The 25,111-nt window shown below is 39.7% G+C and overlaps 1 protein-coding gene and 1 non-coding gene across 3 annotated transcripts; one reads left to right on the top strand and one right to left on the bottom strand.

The window, feature by feature from the left end:
• Positions 1–230: 230 nt before the first annotated feature.
• SERTM2 (serine rich and transmembrane domain containing 2) lies at positions 231–16,685 on the bottom strand. Of its 2 annotated transcripts, XM_072817999.1 has the most exons (4): positions 16,572–16,685; positions 15,420–15,539; positions 11,538–11,634; positions 231–4,700 (listed from the first exon to the last, which is right to left on the bottom strand). In XM_072817999.1, exon 4 carries the CDS (start codon positions 3,932–3,934, stop codon positions 3,662–3,664), a length of 273 nt encoding a protein of 90 aa, XP_072674100.1. In that variant the 5' UTR covers positions 3,935–4,700; positions 11,538–11,634; positions 15,420–15,539; positions 16,572–16,685; the 3' UTR covers positions 231–3,661. The 2 variants fall into 2 exon arrangements, with proteins under 2 accessions (XP_072674100.1, XP_072674101.1); XM_072818000.1 differs by lacking the exons at positions 15,420–15,539; positions 16,572–16,685 and adding an exon at positions 11,794–11,961.
• On the top strand, positions 5,410–5,482 carry TRNAN-GUU (transfer RNA asparagine (anticodon GUU)). The gene has a single exon. It is a non-coding gene; the product is annotated as a tRNA-Asn (tRNA).
• Positions 16,686–25,111: the final 8,426 nt, after the last annotated feature.

A 25,111-nucleotide genomic window follows, 5' to 3' on the forward strand; every position in this document is an offset into this window, starting at 1 on the left:
GGTGTGAAGCCTGCTTAAGATTTTCTCTCTTCTTCTCCTTCTGCCCCTCCCTCCCCAACTCACACACCTGTGTGCGCACTCCCTCTCTAAAAAAACAAAAAAATTAAAAAAATTATGAATACCACAAATTGGCAACTGTTCCAATTTATATCAAGATGAAGAGACTAATGTTCATTACATTCTATAGACAACAGATATGTGTTAACAGCAAACCAGTTTATTTTCCAGGGATCAAAATGACATGCTAAATAGTAATTGAAATATTAGATTTGTTTTTATACAATATGAATCTATTTCAAATATTGACAATTTCAAACAAAAGAAACCCATTTTTTTTTCTTTCACACAGGTCTTCATTTTGTTAGAAAAAAAAGATCCTTTTAGTACAAATGCAGGTGAATAAAATGTATGACTAAATCTAACCATTTAATTGCATTGAGTGGACCTCTTTGACCTACTTAGTAAGTATGGTGGGGTCTGCAGCAGTCCAAGTCAGTTATGAGTCCAAAGCTTCAGATTTGGCATGGATGGAAAGGTTAGGCTGGATGAACCCATCCTTACTTTATTAACCTTAATATTTCCTGCCCCATACATAATATATCAATCTTTTACAATATACCTTGTCTTATACAACCCATGTTTCTGAAGTGTATGCAAAGTATATTTTTAGAAATTGAATTATTTTTAAACATATTAGGTGGGTTTACCATTTAGAACATTCATGTGGTAAGTCCTTTTTCTTAGCTTAAATTACATGAAATTGCTGATAGTTGAGCACTTTTGACCTACAGAAATGGCAATTTCATATGGGTCAGCACAATAAAAAGTGAAGAATCATTCTTTCACCTTAAAACAGAGTACATCTACATATAAATAACCTATTTATATGCATTTAGGCTACTGTGCAACTTTTGGAGAATGGGGATGGGGGAAGGAATTGACAACTCAGCATTTGGATATATGGATAAATTCAAATTATGCCCACTGATTGCCCTAGCTGCCTCTTTGAGCAGTAATATATGTTAATTAATACATTGAGGGGCAGAATATAATTTAATACAAATGGAAACATTCTTGGCTTTACAGTAAGTTTGCTATGATGAAAACATTCCGTCTGTTTTCCTAACGATTAAATAGCATGTGGGTCACCATAATGACACAGCTGCTTAGATGCATCTCCATTTATGTTATCACTGGAAATTATGCATGTGTGTGTGAGGGGGGAGGGTTATGCTACTATTTTAGTGCAGCTGTGCTGTGGGTTTTGGTTAATGCTCAGTGAAGATCTGGCTCCCATGGGGCAGTTGTGATGAAAGAGGGTGGTTGTTTTCTAGGTAAGTAACCTAATCATAAACCAGGACCTTTCCTCCAAGTCAGTGATTAAAGAGCAGTTTTAAAATTCTGGAAATTTGGGTTGGGGAGGTCAGGTGGGCATGAAGAGATTTGTAGTCTGTCTGTTCATCACCGCTGGCAACAAAGCATTGAGTATCTTGCCATTCACTGCTGTTGAAAGTATAATCAGTTCCTTCATGCATCCAGCCACTGACTTCTTAACTGTAAAGTGCATTCAAATACTGTGAGCACAAACAGGAGAGCCTGGAGTGTGGGGATATGTGTGTCCTTAAGAAGTTGTAGGATACACCGCCAGCCTGTGATGAAGTCCATGTAAGGCTGCCAAGAACTAAAATTTTGAAGGGTGCACAGAGTCCGGTCATTGAATGAAGACACAACTTGAAACACCAAATGTAATAATATAAGAGTCACTATGCGTTTTGGAAAATGTAATGCCAAAAGGGAAGTACATGCCCTATCCCAGGCTTAGCCTACCTGCTGATCCCTTCTGAATGGCGCAGAATGCAGCTGACAAATCTTGAGGTCTGCTATTGTAACAGGTGCACCAGAGGCAGGCTTACTGCTAAGTTTAGCTCTGCATGTGGGGATTTCATACTTTGCAGCCCCTTGGAGAGAGGAGTATTGGCAAAAGACTGTGTATAAAAGTAGAAAGCTTTTGGGAATTTCACCACCAAGCTAGATTTAGATCAGAGTAAAGGGGACAGTCTAAATTGGTAACAGACTAGTGAGAGCTGCATGTCTGGTGGAGGTGGCATTAACCTGGCGTCCATACCACTTCTCTCTCACCACCACTGCAGTTCCTGAGGGAGCATCCTGTGAAATTTAATGGCCACCTTTTAGGTGCAAGAGAGAACAAATTCTTTTTTGATGCAGATAGAATTATTTTAAGCAGGTAGAATTGAACACATGTGTGTTAGTTCTTTGGTGGCAAGTAGATGACCAGCCTTCAAATTTCTAATTTGTAAACAATTCTCATCTGTTTTGGTTCCCTTTTGAAACGTTCATTTTTTAAAAACTCCAATTCTTTCTCCACTATTGGCATATAAGGTTCCTTCTGAGAATGGAATTTTTAAAAATATATTTCTCTTTTAGGTAATAAGCGAAACACTTCATCTTTTGGCAGGGATCAGGAAGGGAAACACATTTTCCGGGAAAGACAAATGTGACATTTGAGGACATTGATCTTAATAAGGATTTGTAGGAGGGTGGTGTTTAGTCCTTTCCTCCTTTGTCTTTTTCTCACACTCAGATCTAAAAGGAGCCCAGTGACTAAATAGCTCTCTGATCATTTTTCAGAAAGAAAAACCTGGCACCCAGAGACTTGAATGATTTGTCCAAAGCCACAATCATACAGTGACAGAATGCCAAGATCGTTTCATTTATGCTTTAAAGTATAGTTGTGCCTTTTCTGCCAGGGCCATCTTTAAACAAGATTCATATTTATGTTCAACTCAATCCTGGAGCATGACGGGGAGGAAGAAAAAGGTAAAGAAGCTGCACGTATAATGTAAGGTTCATTGTCATGAGCACATTTTGACTTAATTTTCCCTTGGTTTGGGGGAAGCTCATCATTCTGGATTTTTGCAATACATCTGCCATTCTGAATTTTTAAAAGTCCAGTAATAGTAATAACACAGATATAAAATGCACATTTTTTATCTTTTTCCCCCTCTCTAGATGAATTTGTTGACCAGAAACTTCATTCTGCAAATTTGCTCTTTAAACTGCAATAGTTTTTTTTTTTTTTTTAATCTCATCTTTGGTTTGGGACAAACCCAATGGCCTTAGATGATAAAATCACTGCTCCTTTGGAAAAGGGTTCGTGGTCCCTTCCATTAATCTTTGACATGATTTAGCTTCAGATCAGCAGAGGCAATTCTTTGGAGTCCAAGTGCTAAATTAAGACTTGTCCTTTTCTTGGGGGTACCCTCTTTGAACAACCAGCCCCTTCAAAAGCAGATTTTTCTTGTTCTTGAAGCTTCCAGGGATCCTATGTTTTTTATGATAGCTGCATATGAATTTCTGTGGTCTGAGGTTTGCTCAAGGCCCAGGCTCTCTTTGGTTACTATGGAAACCTGCCCTCCCAACCAGCTGCCATTTCCTTTATTCCTGGCAAAGAATGAGTCTTAAACCTTTTAGATATCCCACAAGCAGAATCAAGAACACACAAAAAAATCATGAATACCTTGTTAAATAGACAACTTGTTGATTCCCTACATGGGAAGCCACATGCAACAAAATAAGCTTTCCTGGACGTCAACATGCAAGGGTTTAATGAGATCCAAGAAAGCTTATATTCATCCTGGCTTTAAGGAGTGGGGATTCGACTCTGCATCTCTACATCTGTGAATTGAGGAACACTTTCCGTGCTCTCGGAAGTGATGGGTGAGATGACATGTTTAAGCCGAAGAAGCATCGTGAAGAGCAGGATGAGGAGAATGGCCAGGAGGCTCAGGAATAAGCCCACGTACATGTAGAGGTTGGAATACTTATCCGAAGTGTTGTCAACCTCTGTCGCCAGGGTAGGGAAATGGGCCCGGCCAGTGAGATTTCCATGGTACTTGAAATGCACCTCCGTCATCACTCAACACATCAGATGGTACCTGATTCTGTTTGCTTTCTATTGCCCTCGAGGCATTCCACAGTCACTTAGACTATCTCTAAATATACTGGAAGTATTCTAACAATCTCATGCAAAGCAATCACGACCCGAACAAAGTCAGTAGTGCACAAGCCAGAAAATGGTAATGTTCTAATTTGGCAATGGCCACACTCTGTCCTCCAACACAGCACCCCTGTCCTAAATAGATTTTATCAGAAACTCTTTATCATTAAAAAAATAATATATAGATAACTTATGTTCCACAGTTCTACTCTTATACTGATTAAAACAAATATGGTGAAACTGTTTTATAATACTGGTATGGGAACAACAATCTCTGAGTATTAAATCAGACTTTTTTACTCTGTTTTGATATAGGGAAAAAGGCTCTCTGTTCTACCTACAGCTCGTCTAAGTGTGCGAGCTAATTATGTGGATTTAACTGGGTTCTTCTGTGAGGAGACTTCCTAAAAACTTTTGTACATTTCAGGCTCAGCATATCTGAGTTTTCACCCTTCGTGTTGCTCGGAATTTCCCCTAAGGATGGAGGTGGTAAGGTTCCTGCCCAGCTGGCACAGCTTGAGGGCTGTAAGTCTAGAGGACGTGTGTTGATGTGCCTCGCCGTAGGCTGGAGCCAAAGTCAGACCTGGTAATTTTCAGAAGGAGGAAGTCTCAGAGATGCTGACAGCAGTATGTCTAGGCTCAGAAGATGTGACTCTTCAGATTCTTCAACAGATTTATATTCCTGAAAATCAAAAACAGAAATAGAAGATTCAGGTATCTTAGAGAAACAGATGGCAATTTCTTTTGAAATACAAATTAACTGACATATTGCAAAATGTTTGCTAAGGGCAAATTAGTTTTAAAATGATATCCTGGGGGATCCCTGGGTGGCTCAGTGGTTTAGTGCCTGCCTTTGGCCCAGGGCGTGATCCTGGAGTCCCGGGATCGAGTCCCGCGTCGGGCTCCTGGCTTGGAGCCTGCTTCTCCCTCCTCCTGTGTCTCTGCCTCTCTCTCTCTCTATGTCTATCATAAATAATAAATAAATAAATATTAAAAAAATAATATAAAATGATATCCTGAATGCTTTTTTCTATGTGGTAAATGGCTATTAAAGAAAAGAAAAATTCAGATCACTGAACAGCAACTAAGAACTAAGCTAGATTAGTTTTCCAGACTAATTGGTCATAAGATTTACCCAAGGTACTTCATAAAATATAGATCAAGGGTCCTGCAGTAGACTTTCTAAATCATAGTCTCCACAGTAGGGGCCTGGAAACCACTCTAGAGAGTTGGATTTTATTGGTCTAGGGTGGGGTCCAAACCCTGGTATTTTTTTTTAACCCTGGTATTTTTAAAAGCTCCCAAGTGACTCTCAAGTGTGGCCAGGATGAGAAACACTGCTCTGACTTACCCAGGAGATCTTAGTGCTTAAATAAAGAAGACCTAGGGGTGCCTGGCTGGCTCAGTTGATAGAGCATGTGACTGTTGATCTCAGGGTTGTGAGTTCAAGCCCCATGTTGGGCTTGGAGCCTACTTAGAAACAATAAAATAAGGAAGACCTAAATCTAAGGACTCATTTTTCAAATTCCAGGTCCCAGTGCCATGGGTCACTTTAACAAATCATAGAATTTTTAAGAATGCAGCCTTTCCCTAATTTTATTTTTGTGTTTTTCTTTCTCATTTAGGTCTGTGGAGGGAGAATATACTCCCCACCCCAGTATTTGTAGATCGAAAGGAATTAAGAAGGTACTCTGCTCTGAGCAAATAACTGTATATTGCAATAAAGACAGAAACCTTGTCTTTATTGGCAAAAACATTCCAGTGTGTGAATAGGGTCAACTATTTACTGTTGGCATCTTACAAAATGATTTAGCTTGTCATTCTGAACATGAATTTTGAATATTGGTGACTAAAATAAACAATATAAGCCTCCATCACCTGTCAAACTTCTATGTGCAATAGTAGCAGAGGTGTGACAATGTAGCCTAGTTCTGTCTCTTGTTTAACATACCTGAGGAAAGTTAATAGAAATAGCTCCAATGTTTAACATACCTGAGGAAAGAGAAATAGCTCCAATGTTTAACATACCTGAGGAAAGTTAAGAGAAATAGCTCCAATGTTTAACATACCTGAGGAAAGTTAAGAGAAATAGCTCCAATGATCACATTATTCTTCCAATAACCTGGAATCTTGCCCCCAGCCCTGGAGCACTTAAAGTTTATATTCACTCATCCACATTACTATACTTTCTGTACTTTCTGTAATCTGCATGATTCTTAGTCTACCTATCTACTGCTCTACTGCCCATGTAGAGCCACCTGGTTCACAAGAAACAAGGGCAAAGAGACAGGCTATCTTTTTACTGTCTTTGGAGGGATGGTCTAGGAAACATTTTTCCAAAACTTAAAGGTACATTTATTTTGATTTCTGATTCACTAAGTAGAAAAGACAATCACAGTAGATATCCTTTAGTTCCCTCGAAACACCATCTCACAAAGGCAATGGTTTATCAGAGCAGCTTGTTACAAATGCAGATTTCAGGGTCTGTTCTTGGGAGCTCCTCCTCCCCAAACCACTTGGTTCTTGACATTGCTTGTTCTCCTAAAACCAGGTTTTCTCAAGGACATGATGCATGGACCCCCTATGTCATTTGAAATGTAGATTCCTAGGCCCTACTTTGGATCTCCTGAATTCTAGTATCTTGGATCAAGGCCCAGGAATATGCATCCTAAGTCCAAGCTTTTCAAGTGGTTCTTTGTACACAGAGCTCTGAAAGGTAACTGTAGGTCTTTCTCTCTAGATATCCCAGCCAAAGAACATAGCTAATCAGCCTTATTGGGGGTTTGGGGCCCTACTTAAAAAATATTTAAAACAGGGGATCCCTGTTTTATTTTTTTTTTAAATTTTTTTTTAATTTATTTATGATAGTCACACAGAGAGAGGAGAGAGGCTGAGACACAGGCAGAGGGAGAAGCAGGCTCCATGCACCGGGAGCCCGACGTGGGATTCGATCCCTGGTCTCCAGGATCGCGCCCTGGGCCAAAGGCAGGCGCCAAACCGCTGCGCCACCCAGGGATCCCGGGATCCCTGTTTTAAAGTCAGTTATGGCTCAGTGGTTTGGCACCTGCCTTTGGCCCAGGGCGCGGTCCTGGAGTCCCAGGATCGAGTCCCGCATCAGGCTCCCGGCATGGAGCCTGCTTCTCCCTCTGCCTGTGTATCTCTGCCTCTCTCTCTCTCTCTCTCTCATTCTTTCTATCATGAATAAATAAATAAATAAATCTTTTAAAAATATATTTAAAACAGCATTATGGGTTGAATTGTATCTCTCCAAAACATATATTGAAGTCCTAACACCTTCTACCTGTGAATGTGACCTCACTTTGAAATAAAATCTTTGCAGATGTAATCAAGTTAAAATGAGGTCATTAGGTTAGTCCTCATCCAATATGAGTGGTATCCTTATCAAAGGGATGACAGAGACAGAGATTGGAGTGATCCAGCTACAAGCCGAGGAATGTCAAGGATCACCAGCAAACACCAGAAGTCAGAGGAGGCAAGGAAGGATTTTACCCTACAGACTGCAGAGAGAACATGGCCCTGCTGAAGCCTTGATTTCAGATTTCTAGCCTCCAGACCTAAGAGAATAAACTTCTGTTATTTTAAGCCACCCGGTATGTGGTACTTTGTTTACGGCAGCCCTAGGAAACGAATATACAGAATAATCACCCAGAGTCCCTAGTGTTTTGGAACCTTTGGGGCAATGTTTTTCAACGTGGTCCCAGGAAGTCCCTTCATCAGAATCACCTAGAGATGCTTATTACAAATACAGATTTCAGGGACGCCTGGGTGGCTCAGTGGTTGAGCATCTGCCTTTGGCTCAAGTCATGGTCCCAGGGTCCTGGGATTGAGTCCCACATCAGGCTTCCCGCAGGGATCCTGCTTCTCCCTCTGCTTATGTCTCTGCCTCTCTCTCTCTCTCTCTGTGTGTCTCTCTTTTTTTTTTTTTTTTTTTTTTTTTTTTTTATTTTCTGTGTGTCTCTCATGAAGAAATAAATAAAATCTTTAATAAAAAAAACAAACAAATGCAGATTTCAAAGTCCTGTCCCTTGTTTTTTAGATCAGAATCTCTAGGGATAGGACCCCGATATCTACATTTGTGTGACAAGTTAGTCACTTCGAATTTCTAAGCACGCTCTGCAAGGAATGGTTTCTAGTCCCTGCTGCCTTCAGGATCAGTTATGAAGCTGTCTGAAAATCTATGTACCCGGGTCCTTCCACCAGACGCTTCGATTCAGTAGGTCTGAGTGGGGCATGAACATCTGTAATCTTAAAGCTCCACAGATGATTTTGATATGCAGCTAGGCCTGAGCAACACCACTCTACAGATACAATAGGGCTCTTCAGATTCAGAACTCTGATAGTCTCAGGCAGCCCCCACAGAGGCAGCACTTCTTCACTTGCCCTCCAGTAGAGAGGTGAAGGAAAATAAACACTCACTGCTGGTGCAAGCCAAGTGGGAGACGCCTCTTTACCATTAGAGTATCTTTTTAGTCTACTATGGGCCTCACATGCACATATTTGGATAAGTCATACTCCTTGGGTTATGGGATATTGTCATCATGGGTGCATCCATGGTCCCTTTTATTTGTTTACTTAATAGCACTCATGGAAAAAAATTAACATGCACGGACAAACATCTGTGAACAAACACCCACCAACTTTAAGATTGAGAACAATTAATCACTTAGATGGACATCTACCTATGCTCCTCCCCATCTCGCCCTACTACCTACGGCTCCCCCAAAATAATCAATACTCCAAATTTTTTAATAATTACCTTGCTTTTATTTATAGGTGCATGTGCACACACACACACCTATGCCTGAACAATATGTTGTTTAGTTTTATTCATTTTTAACTTCATAAAAAAGTGTCAAGCTATATGTCATCTTCGACTTGCTCTTTTTACTTTATGGTTTATTACCATATGATTTCTTTACAACTATTCAAATAGGATGAAAAATGGAGTCAAAATTTGCAGGCCAACATATTGCCTGTGGACTTCTCTTCATTCTCCTTAGCTTGGCATTCAAGGCTGGCAATGCTCTGGTCCTGGCTGATCTATATCCTTCCACTACCCTCCATTCCCAGCAAGCTGGAATGTTCACTGTCACCAGTTCCTGGCCTCCATATTTTTATTTGACCAGTTCCTTTCCTCTTGACATACCTCTGTTTGGGGAAATGCTATCATTCTTTGAGGCTCGGCTCATGAAACTGAACTTAATTTCCCATCCAAGTCCTAATTCCTACATGCTCTGTAACATTCCCAGAGAAGTTACATTTGCCTAATATTATAAATATGTATTTCATGCATTTTCCCTCAAGTGGTAATTTATAAACCCTTGAGGATCTCTTCTCAACATTCTATCCCTTAACCTTGCCCACAGTAGCCGTTGGGTAATTGTTGAATAAAGGCATGGATATGAAGAAATGCACCTGGCAGTGACAATTTGAAGAGAAGCATAGTCTTATTTCTGTTCCAATTGCTAATATTCCTTGGGGAAGAGCCTGAAACTCCTTTTTCTTTTTATTCCTCTTCCCCATCTCTTACTGTGCAAAGGAAACTAGATTCCTTATTATAATCTGGAACTAAGGAGTAATCACTTTGTTAGAAACTTTGCTCTTGAAGGACAAACTACATTGGATGGGTTTACAGCCTTAAATTTTAGGAAGTTTCATTGTGTCTATAGATGCTTTTCAGTGACAATTGATAGTACATTGTCTGCCTCCTACACAATCGACCCTGAATCTTCCTCAGTTCTCAATACTTATTAAATATTTATTAGAGTTCTGTGAAGCTTAGAGAAGTTGTAGACAACAGTGACCTCATGTACAGTTGTCAATTTCTTTACACATTCTGTCTGAGGATTTGGAAAACTAATCACATATTTCTTAGAACCTCTATAGTCTGCAGGAGACCAAACACCCCTGTGAATTCAGAGATGTCTACTGATGTTATTTCTGAAATCCATTAAGGGCTTTGAAATGAGTAAATGAAGAGTTAGGTATTGGGGAATCCTCTTTGTTACTCTGGTCCTGTATCTGTGACAACTTCTCATAACAGCTTTCCAAAGAGGATTGCCACAGCTCTCATTGCTAACTAATTAATGGGTTGCACAGATAATGTGATTGCTCTGTGAAAAGCTCTGCAACATTTGGGCAGAAAAAACACCACGCAATTTCAAACAAAATTGAAATTCTATTGATTCTGAAGAATCTGATTTTCATGGAAAGACCCTGACACAATTTTAGTAGCCTGCAGTCCTTTCTGGGCAGCTCATAAAATAATAATCAGTCTCCAGTCTTTGTAAAAGTGATGGGAAGCTGTTGAGGGATAAGGAGGAGAGTGGAGGCTAGGAAAAAGAGTAAAGAATTAGAGGGAAAAGCAGGGGAGATAGAAAGTGGGAGGAAGGAAGGAAATGTGAGGAGTAAGATGATGAGGGATGTGTAATAAGAGGTGGGAGAGAATGGGTGAATAAAAAGCAGAGAAAGATAGGGACACAGGAAAACACTGGGAAAGGAGGGAGAAGAAAGAGGTGGAGGGAAGTTTGGGGAAACCACGGAAAGTGATTAATTTAATAATGGTCCAATTTCCACTATCAGCCTGAACATCTGGTTTTCTTCACTTTTAATGTAAATCAAAATACTCACAAGCGATGTGAGGGCATCTTTGGTTTTCTGATGGCATGTTTTGTCACTAACCTGGTAAATAAAACTCTTGGTAATTAAAGAAAAATTGTTGTGTTTTGGCATGAACGTCAAAATGCCAGGTCTTCGGTAATGTTCGACATCAGCACAGCATATGTAACCTCACAGAGGTAAAATAATAATGTACCCACCCAGATCATGAAAGGAATGTGGAGCTTTCTCCATCCATCAATCCTGAAAGGAAACACTTGGGCGAAACTTGTTCCTACTAAGAGCAACAAAGTTCTGCCTGGACCACCCAAATCAGATCGGTATTTATTCAGCAAATCTTTGAGTGCCCACCAACTACCAGGCACTCTGCTGAGTGCTCAGGATATACAGAGAAATGTACCCCAATCTCTGTGTTGGTCCTCAAGGAGTTACTTTTGCTTTTTTATTTAACATAATGTTCTGAAAACAATGCACTGGTAATTTTGCATTTTTCTGCACGACACTCGCAATTCCACCAGATAGGTAAGGATAACGATCAGTGGAATAATTCAGAGGATAGAGCCAGAATTATCCATTGCAACAGCTTGCAGGAGTGAAGGCAGGCTTTCTGTTTGTATTTATCTGCTCAGTGTGGGGGCGAGAAAACTAAGGGAGGTAGAAACTGTTAGAGTATCTAGTTTCACATCAGCCCCACGAAAAAACAATTCCAGCAGCAAGTGCTTCTTCAACGGCTAGAGCCATTAAGTAATAAGCTTTCTCAAGTGGGAGCTGCTGTATCTTCTGCTGCAGATGGTGCCTATTTGTCACACCTGCCGATAAATAAGATAATACCGCTCATTTCACCGTGAATAACATCATAATATTTCCAAATCTCTCTTACCTTTCCTGGCTTATGGGATGAATGGGGCTGGCCATTTAAGTATCCCTTTTGAAGCTTGCACCGTCAGCCAACTTGTTCAGGAACATCTCTGGCATATCTGGAAAAATAGAATGAAAGCCTCATTTTGCCAGAGAAGCAGGACTACATTCGCGCAAAGAATGCTTTCTCTTTCATCCTCCTAAAGAGTCAGACCTTTCCAGCGCAAATCTGGAAAGGCACCTTGTATTAGTTACTTAAAATGCTAGTTGCCACTTACAGCTTCAGAGTGCAGTTTCAGATGCCTGCTCCTTAAAAACTCCAAAGAGCCAAGAGGAGTGCCTGTTTGGATGTGCATATACCATCTGGAACACTTGAATGCAAGCGGTCTGAACACTTAAGTCCCCAGGTCCTCTTTCGCAGGCAACAGAGTATGCAGGAAAGGTAGTGATTCAGCTCAGCTCTGCCTTAGCGGTGTGCAGCCCAAGAGGGAGGAGATAAGAGAGAAGCTGAGAAGCAAAGTTTGTATAAGCCTCCACTTTAACCCCTTCGAGGCTCCCTCATGCAGCTGTAGGATTAGCGAAGACTCCCTGTCTTTGTAAATGCTGCTTCATGTGTCATTTAAGAGGATCCGATTGCTCAAATTAAGAGGTCTTAGAGTAATATATGCATGCCAGCATGCAGTGGTATTTAAATTATTTCACCTTCACAAACAGAATGGATGCATATTATGTGTTCCCAGGTTTGGGAAACTTTTTTTCCACCAACTGAATACCTTTATTTTTAATTTTTTTGTGGAAATTTAACATCAGTTTTGAAATCTAGGTCTGAGTTTCTGACTGGGGGAGTCTAAGCATGAGGCAGAATGTCTTTGAATAAAGTGTATGTATCCAGGGTACATGTTCCATTATAAATGGCATGTCCACCTGTACTTTCAACGCCCCTACTGTGTTATATATATTGTTATGTGTGGCAGGAGGAAGGGGATTGACATTTCTTGAGTTCCTATTCTGTTCAAATGATCAATATAGAGAACTTCATTTAACCCTCACAACGATCGTATGACATGGATATTCTTATCCTCATTGTACAAATTAGGAAACTGAGCCTCAAGGAGGAAGGATCTCATGCAATTTAGTAAGCTTGGAGCAAGTGTTTGAAAACAAGGCAGCTCGAGCCCCCAGTTCTCTGCTCTTTTCTCTGGAGCAGTGGTTCTTAATCTTTTATGGGTCTTGGATTCCTTTGAGAACCTAATAAAAGCTGTGGATCTTCCCCTCCTTCAAAAACAGGTGTAGAATTGCCATGCTCTGTGGCCGGCAGGTTAAGAACAGCTGGATGGCGTCACGTTGCTTTTCCAACATTATAACATCACTAGTCCATCATTCATTCAACAACTCATGGTCACAAGCAATTTTTATTACGGAATTGATAAATAATAGTATATGATGATAATAATAGTATAATAATGGTAGTATATAATAATAACCATGTAATGCCAATCTTTAATAAATGACTGTAGTGCTCTTCCCTCTATCCCCCATTTCTTCTTAACAAGCTTTGCATCTTCTATATTTTCCTCATTCTAGTGGTTACAATGGATGGAGGCTCTCCTTCAAATCCTTAACACTTTACTGGCATAGTTTAATACCTTCTGGAATAAGCTGGGGTTGCTCAAATTGGAGTGGTATGCTCAAGGCTCATGAAACTACAGAGTAAACATAATGCATTCTTCTATAGGATTAGTTTTACTTGAAAATTCAGGTAGGGAGGGGCTAGGTAGGGAGGGGCTAGGTAATTTGAGCGATACTTTTTTTTTTTGAGCGATACTTTTCGATATAGTTTCTATGACAATAAACACATATTGTAGAATAAAATGCAAATTTTGTATGAATTTTTACAATCAAGCGTGAGACTTAAAATTTGTACTCATGGCAGGACCTCTGCCGGCTACCCAGTCTTCTGCAGAAATATATGTTCACTCTATTCTGACATTTCGGATATTTTGGTGGAAAACATTGAAGGTTACAGTGTAACAAACACACCATGGATTTTGAGGTCAGATAGACCTGGGTTTCAGCCTTGACTTTGATCTATATTTTCCAGGCTACCTTAAGAAAGAAAGCTTCTTTGAGACTAAGTTTTCTCATCTGAAAAAGTGGGAAAGACTATCATCACAAGGGTGATATGAGAAAATGCCTCTGAAGCATACACTACATGATGCTCAGTAAAAGTTAATATTGCCATCTCAAATTTTTAGATGTCAGAAGAGAATAAGGCTACTTGAATACAAGGTTTTGCCAGGGGGAGTCTAATTTTTCTTACCTAATTAAAACAAAATAAGCCCTAGGTAACATGATATTATTAAAAGTCAAGTTTCCAGGGAGTCAAGTTTCCATCAATTGCCCCTGCAACGGATGGGAAATTCCGAAGTCAGATCATCATATACAGAATTTATAAAGGAAATGCTCCAGAACAGAGTCCAAGAAATAAAAGGAAGTCAGACTGGGGAGGGGAGTGGGAAGGAAAACTTGTGAAAACATTTCTTTAGAGAGATTTTTTGCCAGGCTTAGATTCCATGCCACCTTCCACAGCAGTGCTGCAGTAGGGGGGATATGTTACCTCCTTCATTTCAACCCTAGCAAGAGGGTGTTTCACTAGAACATGCAGAGAGCTTGACATTTGTTCCCTGCAGTAGAGGCAGAGGATTGGGGCTGTTCTCTATTCTGAGAAAGCTAATATGGCCCTTGGCAGGAGGACAGGGTTGACTATGTTGGGATTGGCTGGCATTCCCAGGTTTTGTCAGGGCAAGGGACGTTTGAATGTTTCCTGGGAATTAAATGGGGGCCATGCAAGAAAGAGAGAGAGCCAAGGTGGGGTCACCCTGGACCCTGTCTAATAGAAACACCTAGAGGGATGGAGAGACCCCAGCAAAAAATAGCTGGAGATAGCTGTCGGTTTCTTAGGGGCTGAGGAAAGAGTTGTAAACTGCCAACCCGAATATAAATGCATCAACCCAAGTCTCCCAAATTGTGCCAGAGGGGTCCCCAATGATGGGGGCCTTTAAAGAACCCAAAGAAGAGCCAGAGACCCAGAAAGTGGGAAGCCATTCATTCTACCAAGGAAGATTTGACTAATCCCTTTACTTGCTTTTCTAGTCCTGCTCTGTCCTGGTGAGGGTCCAAATAGGAGTTGGAAGTGGAGAGAAAAAGAAGAAAACCTATCACCCCTTCCTTCTCCAAAGGCCTTAGCATGGAGTGGGAGAGGGACCTTATCTCTGAGTAAGCCCGAAGAATTTCATTAATATCTTGGACTGAATATGCTCTGATTACTGAACCAAGTTCATGTTTTGTGACTTTGAGTGATCTGATGATTATTGATTCTTGAAGAAATGAACAGAAAAGTCATGTGGTCTGTCCAAATTCCTATCCACAGTCAGAAAAAAATGTACCCCAATGGAGTACGTTTTCTTTGCACATTCAAAACAAAATAAAGCTGTATTTTGATCCTATCATAAATTATACTTTAAAAAATATTGGTTAGACTAGTTAATTCATTCTTTAATTTGACAAACATCTGAATGCCTGTTATGTGGCAGGCATTGGGTTAGGAGTAGGAGACACAGTGAAATGAAAATCAGTCCTCACCTTCAAATTGCTAATTGTCTATGGCAAGGGTAAGCAAACTTTTTCTGTAAAGAACTAGATAGTGAGTATTTTAGGCTTTGTGGGACATGTAAGGTCTCTATTGCATATTCCTTTTTTTTTTTTTGAACCAATTCTGTAAAAATGCCAAAACCATTCTTGAGGGCTATACAAAAAGTGGTCATGGGTCAGAGTTAGCACATGGGCCCTAGTTTGCTGGTTCTTGCTGTGAGGAAGAAACAAATTCTTAAAAACTACTACTTACCATACATTTATTATAATGGAAGTTGTGTTTAGTGCACTTGGAGAGGAGACACAGAAGAGCATTGCATAACTCTGACTGGGGAACTGGGACTTCCAGAAAGCAGCGATGTTGATTTGGGACCTGAAGGATGAGTAGGAGTTAGGGTAAAAGGAGGTGAGTGGTATTCAAAGCAGAGGGAGCTGCCCATATAGAGACACCAAAGCTTGACAGAGTTTGGTTTGCTTTAGAAACTACAGAAGGGAATAATGAGTCTTTTTATAGGGATTTTATTTATTTATTAGAGACAGAGAGAAGGGCAGAGGGAGAAGCAGGGAGAAGCTCCCTGTAGGGAGCCCAATTCAGGACTCAATCCCAGGACCTCGGGATCATGCCCTTAGCCGAACGCAGATGCTCAACCACTGAGCCACCCAGGTACCCTAGGAGTAATGAGTCTTGCAGAGGTTAAACAGTTTGCTCCAGGTCACACAGCTGGTAAATGATGGAGCCTAATCTCTTAGCCCAGCTGTGTCTGACTTTAAACCCATGCCCTTAGCTCTAAACCCATGTATCATACTCCTGCCCTGTACTGAAGCTGTCTACAATCTCCTTCTTAGTATTTGGAAGTCAGCAGCTCTGTCTAGTTCACTCTTGATTCCCCTGGGGGTGAAAATGTCAAAGTTCCCAAAGGGCTTGAAGGCCTTAAAAAGACAGTGAATCAATAATGTCAGATTGTCTTGATTAGAACCCTAGTTCTCCCTTTTAAAAATAACACTTCCACCCAATAAAACCTAGTATACATTGCTTAAATTCAGAGTTTGCTTATTTCATTCTTACAGAAAGATGGTTATTGTGGGGTTTTTTTTGTTTGTTTGTTTTATTGGTTTTTGTTTTTTTTTTTGTTTGTTTTTTGCTGGTAGCTAAGCTCTAGCATAGTGATAATATAATTTCTTACCTTCCTATTACATATTTAGACACTTAGAAGGGATAATACCATCTGGCTTGGACTATGGATGGTGATTGGCCCAAGTATTGCTCCTATCTTCATTGCTCATGTTGATGACCTTGGACAAGTAAATTTACTCAGCACAGATTAAATCTGTCAATTTTGTATTAATTGCCTGATGGGTTTTTATTGAGGTAGCCATGCAGCAAATATTCTCTGAAAATACTCACCTTAAAGCCTCTCCTGTAATCTGAGAGTCAGCAATAATAGGGGTTTAAATGAGGAGGAATGATAATGGGAGTGGCTCCACCTTGCTGTTGCTAACCCTTCAGTGGTCAGTGTTCTTAACCAGGTCTGTGCTTTATTACCTACGGAGCTCTTTCAAAATACAGAATGTTGGCGCTATCCCAGATGTTCTGCAGGGCTAAGAACTGAGAATATGCATTTTTCTAAAATATTTATTTATTTATTTATTTATTTATTTATTTACTTTAAAGAGAGTGAGAATGCATGAACAGGGGGAGGGGCAAAAGGTGAGGGGGAGGGTAAGCAGACTCCCTACTGAGTGGGGAGCCCAATTTAGGGCTCAATCTTATGACCCCAAGATCATGACCTGAGTTGAAACCAAGAGTCAGATGCTTATCTGATGGAGCCACCCAGATACCCTGAGAATATGTATTTTTAACAAGCTCCTCAGGTTAAGAACCACTGCCCTGGGGGAAAAGACAAGTAGATGCCTGATGAACTGACTTTACCAAAACTTTATCAGATACCTTGGTCTATACATAGAAAATCTGCTTATTTTTTTTAAGCAAAAAAATAATAGCAAAAATAGCCAAAATCCTCCAATTAATATAGAACCACAAAATACCATGAATAGACCAAGCAGTCTTGAGAAAGAAGAACAAAGCTGGATGGATCACTCTTCCTGATTTCAAACTATATTACGAAGCTATAGTAATTAATTGGTACTGGCATAAAAGCAGGCACATAGACCAATGGAACATAATCAAGAGGCTAGAAATAAACCCATACCAGAAAAAAAAAGAAATAAACTCATACATATGTGGTCAACTTATATTTGACATGGGAGGTAAAATACTCAATGGAGAAAAGATACTCTCTTCAATAAATTGTGTTGGGAGAATGAAATTCACATGCCAAAGAATAAAACTGGACCGTTTTCATACACCATTCACAAAATTAACTTGAAATGGGCTAAACACTTATATGTAAAATCTGAAAACTCCTCGAAGGAAACATAGAGAAAAAGCTCTTTGACATTGGTCTTGGCAAAGACTTTTTGGGTATGACACAAAGTGCACAAACAATAAAATAAAAGCAGAAATGAACAAATGGGACTGCATCAAACTAAAAAGCTTCTGCACAGAAAAAGAAATGGCCAACAGAATGAAAGGGCAACCTACAGGATAGGAGAAAATATTTTTCAAACCATGTATCTGACAAAGGGTTAATATCCAGAATATATATGGAACTCACACAACTCGTTGGAAAAAACAAACGAGTAATCCAATCAAAAATGGGCAAAGGGCTGGAATAGACATTTTCCACAGAAGATATACAAATGACCAACAGGTACATGAAAACGTGCTCAAAGCACTCATTATCAGGGAAATGCAAATCAAAACGACAATGAGCTATCACCTCATACCTGTTCAAACAGCTATTATCAAAAAGACAAGAAAAAAGTGCTAATGAGGATGTGGAGAAAAGGAAACCCTCTTGCATTGTTGGTGGCAATCTAAACTGGTGCAGCCACCACAGAAACACTACAGCAGTTCCTCAAAAAATTAAAAATACACCTACCATATGATTCAGCCATTCCACTTCTGGGTATATATTTCAAATGAAAAGAAATAACTATATTCACTTGCACCCCCATGTTTATTGAAGCATTATTTACAATAATAAACATGTGGAAATGACCTCTGCTGACAGATGAATGCATAACTATATCTACATATGAAATAGAATACTGTTCAGCCATAAAAAGAAGAGAATCCTGCCATCTGCAAAAATATAATGGCCCTAAACATACATATATATATATAGGCCCTGAGGCCATTATACTAAGTGAAATAAATCAGAGAAAGACAGATACTGTATGATATCACTTATATGTAGAATCTAAACAAACTATGAACTCATATAAACATAACTTGGTGGTTGCCAGAGTGGGCCAGTGAGGAAAATGAATGAAAGTGTTCAAAGGGCACAAACTTCCAGTTATAAGATGAATTAGTCCTGAGGATGTAATGTGTAACATGGTGACTATAATTAACACTCTGTTTGTATACTTGAAAGTTGCTAAGAGTACCTCTTAAAAGTTCTCACCATAAAAATAAAAGTAACTATGTGAGGTGGTAACTATATAAAGTAATGGATATGTTAACTAACCTTAAAATAGTCATCATTTTGCAATATATATGCCTATCAAATCATCATGTTGTACACCTTAAACTTACACATGTTATATGGCAGTTATATTATAACAAAGCTGGAAAATATAAGGAAATTCTGCTTAAGAAGGGAGTATATGGAAGTTTATGGTTGTAATGTTTCATTATTCTGTATAATGGGCTTTTAGTACTAAATCAGGTGGATGCTATTGCAGTAATGAGTATGATATTCTTTAGTGCATGGTGAGAGCTCAGACTGTAATCAAAACAAGTTTATGTATTTCAATAAGTTAAAGATGGCAGACAGATTACATGTGTATATTGCCTGTACATCCCAAAGTGGCAAAGGAATAAAAAAGATATAATTTTGTAATGATGAAAAGAGAATGGGAAAGAGGCCATCAGTGGATAAAGGTTGGATGAATGCTGGAAAGCAGATGGAGGAGTGGTAACTGATAAAGCAGTATGGAAGAAGCCATGGTTTAGAATACTTACAAAGGGGTGAGACAGTGAGAAAGAGTCATTCTTGACTGCATAAATGCTAGGTTTGAAAAAGAGAATGAGTGAGATAGGCACAAGTGGGGAGAATAAATTAGTCCTATTTTTTATAGAGTTGATTCTCCCATGCCCTCCCCACTCTGGTGGACAGAATGCCCTGAAGTCAGATTTTATCTTTCATGAGCTCCAAAAAATGGAGTGTATTCTTTAAAGATATTGAGAGGTCCAAGAGAAAAGTATTTAACATTTTTGCACTTAGGAGTTCCCCCAACAAAATGGCTAGCTCACTAGTCATGTATATGAAACTCCCAATTGTTTTTTTATTGTCTCATTACTTCCATGTGAACAAAAACAACACAACAACAACAAAAAACAATGACCACCAGATATTTGAGGAAAGCTTTCAACATGAAATTTGATAAATAGAGAAAAAAAGAAATACATGATCCTTGAGAGAGGAAAAAAAGTAAAGTGAGGCAAACACTCTAATTAGTATACTCAGAGATATTCAAGAAAACATTGCATTTATATCAGAGGAATAGGATATTTGAAAATGAATGATCATAGAAAAGAAAGATCTCTTGAAATAAAAGTATCATTTCTGAGATAAAATTCAAGGGAAGAGCTGGAAGATAGAGTTGAGGAAATATCAAAGAAAGTAACATAAAAAAGACTAAAAGAAGCAAAACAAGATGGAAAAAAAAGATTCATAGAGGGTAAACCTGAGAGACCCAGCATTTGCCTAATAGGAATTCAAGAGAGAATGAAATAGAATGATCAGAGAAATAATACAGGAGATACTTTCAGAGTATATTTTTGTGGAATTTCAGAACACAAAGTATAGAGACATCCTCAAGCTTTGAGAAAGAAAAACAGATAACCTAGGAAGAAATGAGAATGATATTGACATAGGATTTCTTTTCTTTTTTTAAAAAATATTTTATTTAGTTATTCATGAGAGACACAGAGGCAGAGAAACATAGGCAGTGGGAGGAGAAGCAGGCTCCATGCAGGAAGCCCGATGTGGGACTCGAGACTCCAGGATCACGCCCTGAGCTGGAGGCAGATGCTCAACCGCTGAGCCACCCAGGTGTCCCTGGATTTCTTTTTAAAAAGTAATTAATTAATTTATTTTGGAGAGAAAGTGCGAGTGGGGGAGGAGCAGAGAGGGAGGGAGAAGGAGGGGGAAAGAATGCCAAGCAGACCCTGTGCTGACCACGGAGCTTGACACAGGGCTCAATCCTTTTACCTGGAGATCAGAGATTGTGACTTGAGCTGAAACCAACAAATCAAATGACTGAGACACCCAGGCATCCCAACCTAGGATTTCTTATCAGCAATCTCACACATGAGACATCAGAGCAATGCCTTCAAAGTTCTTTTTTTTTTTAAAAAAAGATTTTATTCATTTATTCATGGGAGACACAGAGAGAGAGGCAGAGACATAGGCAGAGGGAGAAGCAGGCTCCCTGCAGGGAGCCTGATGTGGGACTTGATCCCAGGACCCCCGGATCACAACCTGAGCAGAAGGCAGATGCTCAGCAACTAAGCCACCCAGGTGCCCCTGCCTTCAAAGTTCTAAAGGAAAATGACTTTCAGTACAACTTGAAATCTGGTACTGTGATGCCCCCAGCTCTGGTTTTCTTTTTTAATATTCCCCTGGCTATTCGAGTCTTTTCTGATTCCACACAAATCTTAAGATTATTTGCTCCAACTCTGTGAAGAAAGTCCATGGTATTTTGAAAGGGATTGCATTGAATGCGTAAATTGCCCTGGGTAGCACAGGCATCTTCACAATATTAATTCTTCTAATCCATGAGCATGGAATATTTTTCCATCTCTTTGTGTCTTCCTCAATTTCTTTCAGAAGTGTTCTATAGTTTTTAGGGTATAGATCCTTTACCTCTTTGGTTAGGTTTATTCCTAGGTATCTTATGTTTTTGGATGTCATTGTAAATGGGATTGACTCCTTAATTTCTCTTTCTTCAGTCTCACTGTTAGTATATAGAAATGCCATTGATTTCTGGGCATTGATTTTATATCTTGCCACATTGCCGAATTGCTGTATGAGTTCTAGCAATCTTGGGGTGGAGTCTTTTGGGTTTTCTACGTACAGTATCATGTCATCTGCAAAGAGGGAAAGTTTGACTTCCTTTTTGCCAATTTGAATGCCTTTTATTTCTTTTTGTTGTCTGATTGCTGAGGCTAGGACTTCTAGTACTATGTTGAAAAGCTCTAATCATCAAGGCAGTGTTGTAGTGGCACAAAAACAGGCACATAGATCAATGGAACAGAATAGAGAACCCAGAAATGGGCCTTCAACTCTATGGTCAACTAATATTTGGCAAAGAGGGAAAGACTATCCACTGGAAAAAAAGTCTCTTCAACAAATGGTGTTGGGAAAATTGGACAGCCACATGCAGAAGAATGAAATTGGACCATTCTCTTCCACCATACACAAAGATAAACTCAAAATGGATGAAAGATCTAAATGTGAGACAAGAATCCATCAAAATCCTAGAGGAGAACACAGGCAACACCCTTTTTGAACTTGGCCACAGCAACTTCTTGCAAGGTACATCTATGAAGGCAAGGGAAACAAAAGCAAAAATGAACTATTGGGACTTAGTCAAGATAAAAAGCTGCACAGCAAAAAAAATCAGTCAACAAAACTAAAAGACAACCTACAGAGTGGGAGAAGATATTTGCAAATGACATATCAGATAAAGGGCTAGTATCCAAGATCTATAAAGAACTTCTTAGGGGCAGCCCAGGTGGCTCAGCGGTTTAGCACCGCCTTTGGCCCAGGGCCTGATCCTGGAGACCCAGGATCGAGTCCAGAGTTGGGCTCCCTGCATGGAGCCTGCTTCTCCCTCTGCCTGTGTCTCTGCCTCTCTCTCTCTCTCTCTCTCTCTCTGCCATGAATAAATAAATAAAATCTTAAAAAAAGAACTTATTAAACTCAACAGCAAAGAAACAAACAATCCAATCATGAAATGGGCACAAGACATGAACAGAAATTTCACCAAAGAAGACATACACATGGCCAACAAGCACATGAGAAAGTGCTCCGTATCACTTGCCACCAGGGAAATACTAATCAAAACCAGAATGAAATACCACCTCACACCAGTGAGAATAGTGAAAATTAACAAGACAGGAAACAGGATTGGAGAGGATGTGAAGGAAGGGGAACCCTCTTGCACCGTTGATGGGAATGTGAACTGGTACAGCCACTCTGGAAAACTGTGTGTAGGTTCCTAAAAGAGTTAAAAATAGAGCTACCCTACAACCCAGCAATTGCACTACTGGGGATTTACACCAAAGATACAGATGCAGTGAAAAGTCAAGACACCTGCATGCTAATGTTTATAGCAGCAATGTCCACAGTAGCCAAACTGTGGAAGGAGCCTCGGTGTCCATCGAGAGATGAATGGATAAAGAAGCTGTGGTCTATATATACAATGGAATATTACTCAGCTATTAGAAATGATGAATGCCTACCACTTGCTTCAACGTGGATGGAACTGGAGGGTATTATGCTTAGTGAAGTAAGTCAATCAGAGAAGGACAATCATCATATGGTTTCACTCATATGGGGAATATAAAAAATAGTGAAAGAGATCATAGGGGAAAGGAGAGAAAATGAGTGGGAAAAATCAGAGAGGGTGACAAAATGTAAGGGACTCCTAACTATGGGAAATGAACTAGGGGTAGTGGAAGAGGAGGTGGGCATGGGAATGGGGTGACCAGGTGATGGGCACTGAGTAGGGCACTTGACAGGATGAGCACTGGGCGTTATACTATATGCTGGCAAATCGAACTCCAATGAAAAAATACAGAAAAAAAGAGAAAATGACTTTCAGGGCACTGGCTGGCTCAGTCTGCAGAGCATGTGACTCTTGATCTTGGGGTTGTGAATTTGAGCCCCACGTTGTGTGTAAAGATTACTTAAAAATAAAATCCTTTAAAAAAAGAAAATCACTTTCTTCAGCACAGCATGCTATAACCAGTTAAATTATCAGTCAAGTGTGAGTAGAATAAAAGCACTTTTAGATACAGATGTCTTCTGGAATTAATCTGTATCAAATACTTTCAAAGGAAACAGCCCAGCAAAAAAAGAGGAAATAATCTAAGAAAGAGGAAGACATCAATTCTTGAAAAGTGGCTCCAACTCAGGAAGCAATGACTTCATTGCTACCAGCTACCAGGATGGTAGCTGTGAAGTAAGTCTAGAAAGAAACTGGCTCACAGTGGAGTCTATAGTTGAAGGTCTGTGGGAGGGAAGTTTCCAGAAAAATTTTCCATTCATTGCTTGTGATGGAGACTTGGAAAAGAAATCAACAACCAAACTGAGAATGTGATACAGGCAAATAAAATAAGGTGGGGAAAAAAAAGCTATTAGAAACTACAGAAAAGGGGATCCCTGGGTGGCACAGCGGTTTGGCGCCTGCCTTTGGCCCAGGGCACGATCCTGGAGTCTCGGGGTCGAGTCCCGCATCGGGATCCCGGCATGGGACCTGCTTCTCCCTCTGCCTGTGTCTCTGCCTCTCTCTCTCTCTCTCTGTGTCTATCATAAATAAATAAATCCTTAAAAAAAGAAAGAAAGAAACTACAGAAAAGGGATTCCTGGATGGCTCAGCGGTTTAGTGCCTGCCTTCGGCCCAGGGGGTAGTCCTGGAGTCCCAGGATCGAGTTCCACATCAGGCTCCCTGCATGGAGCCTGCTTCTCTCTCCGCCTGGGTCTCTGCCTCTCTCTATCTCTGTGTCTCTCATGAATAAATAAATAAAATCTTAAAAAAAGAAACTACAGAAAAATGAAAAAGCTGGATATGAAAAGAAATATAACCCAATTCTTGGTCCTGAGGTAAATACTATGTATACAGTCACGATAATGTAAACACTGATAACTGGTTTTAACTTTCAGATTAGCCTCCAAAGTACAGAAGACTTAATTATGATTATAGAAAGAGTGCAGAAGAAACATACAGGCATACCTTGTTTTATTGTGCTTTGCAAATATTGCCTTTTTTTTTTTAACAAGTTGAAGGTTTGTGGCCACCCGGCGATGAACAATTCTATCAGCACCATTTTTCCAACAGCATTTGTTCACCTCTCATCTCTATATCACATTTTGGTAATTCACACAATATTTTTTAATATCAAAGAAAACTATATTTTAGTAAAATAATAACTTTAAACAAAATTTAGTTGATGACAATCATCAGAAAAACTTTAATCCAAACAAATATGCACAATTCAATTTAAATTATTTTTATTTTTCAGCCTTGGGATGATGGCTAAGTGAAGATTGCTAAAGCATGGGAAAAGAAGTGCAAATTTTTTTAAAAGATTTTTATTTATTTATTCATGAGAGACACGCACAGAGAGAGAGAGGCAGAGACACAGGCGGAGGGAGATGCAGGCTCCATGCAGGGAGCCTGATATGGGACTCGATCCCAGGACTCCAGGATCATACCCTGAGCCAAAGGCAGACGCTTTAACTGCTGAACCACCCAGGCATCCCACAAGTGCAAATTTGAGCACAACTCTTGCTTAGTAAAATCTTATGAATGCCATCCAACTTTTCAATATGCTGGATCTAGTTATGTGGATTTAGCATATTTACACTGTAATTCTCACAATACGTGGAGCCCAACATGGGACTTGAACTCACAACCCTGAGATCGTGACCTGAGCCAAGATCAAGAGTCAGGCACTTAACCAACTGAGCCACCCAGTCGCCCCTTGACAATATTTTAAATATTTTCATTATTATTATAGTTGTTATGGTGTTCTGTGATCAGTGATCTTTGATGTTACTAATATAGCTGGTTTGGGCCACCATGAAC

Source organism: Canis lupus, chromosome X (assembly GCF_048164855.1).
Source record: "Canis lupus baileyi chromosome X, mCanLup2.hap1, whole genome shotgun sequence".
In the NCBI taxonomy this organism is placed as follows: domain Eukaryota; kingdom Metazoa; phylum Chordata; class Mammalia; order Carnivora; family Canidae; genus Canis; species Canis lupus.

Bases quoted from the DNA above. Each gene is read 5' to 3' on its own strand.
- SERTM2 (XM_072817999.1), bottom strand. From the start codon at position 3,934: ATGACGGAGGTGCATTTCAAGTACCATGGAAATCTCACTGGCCGGGCC.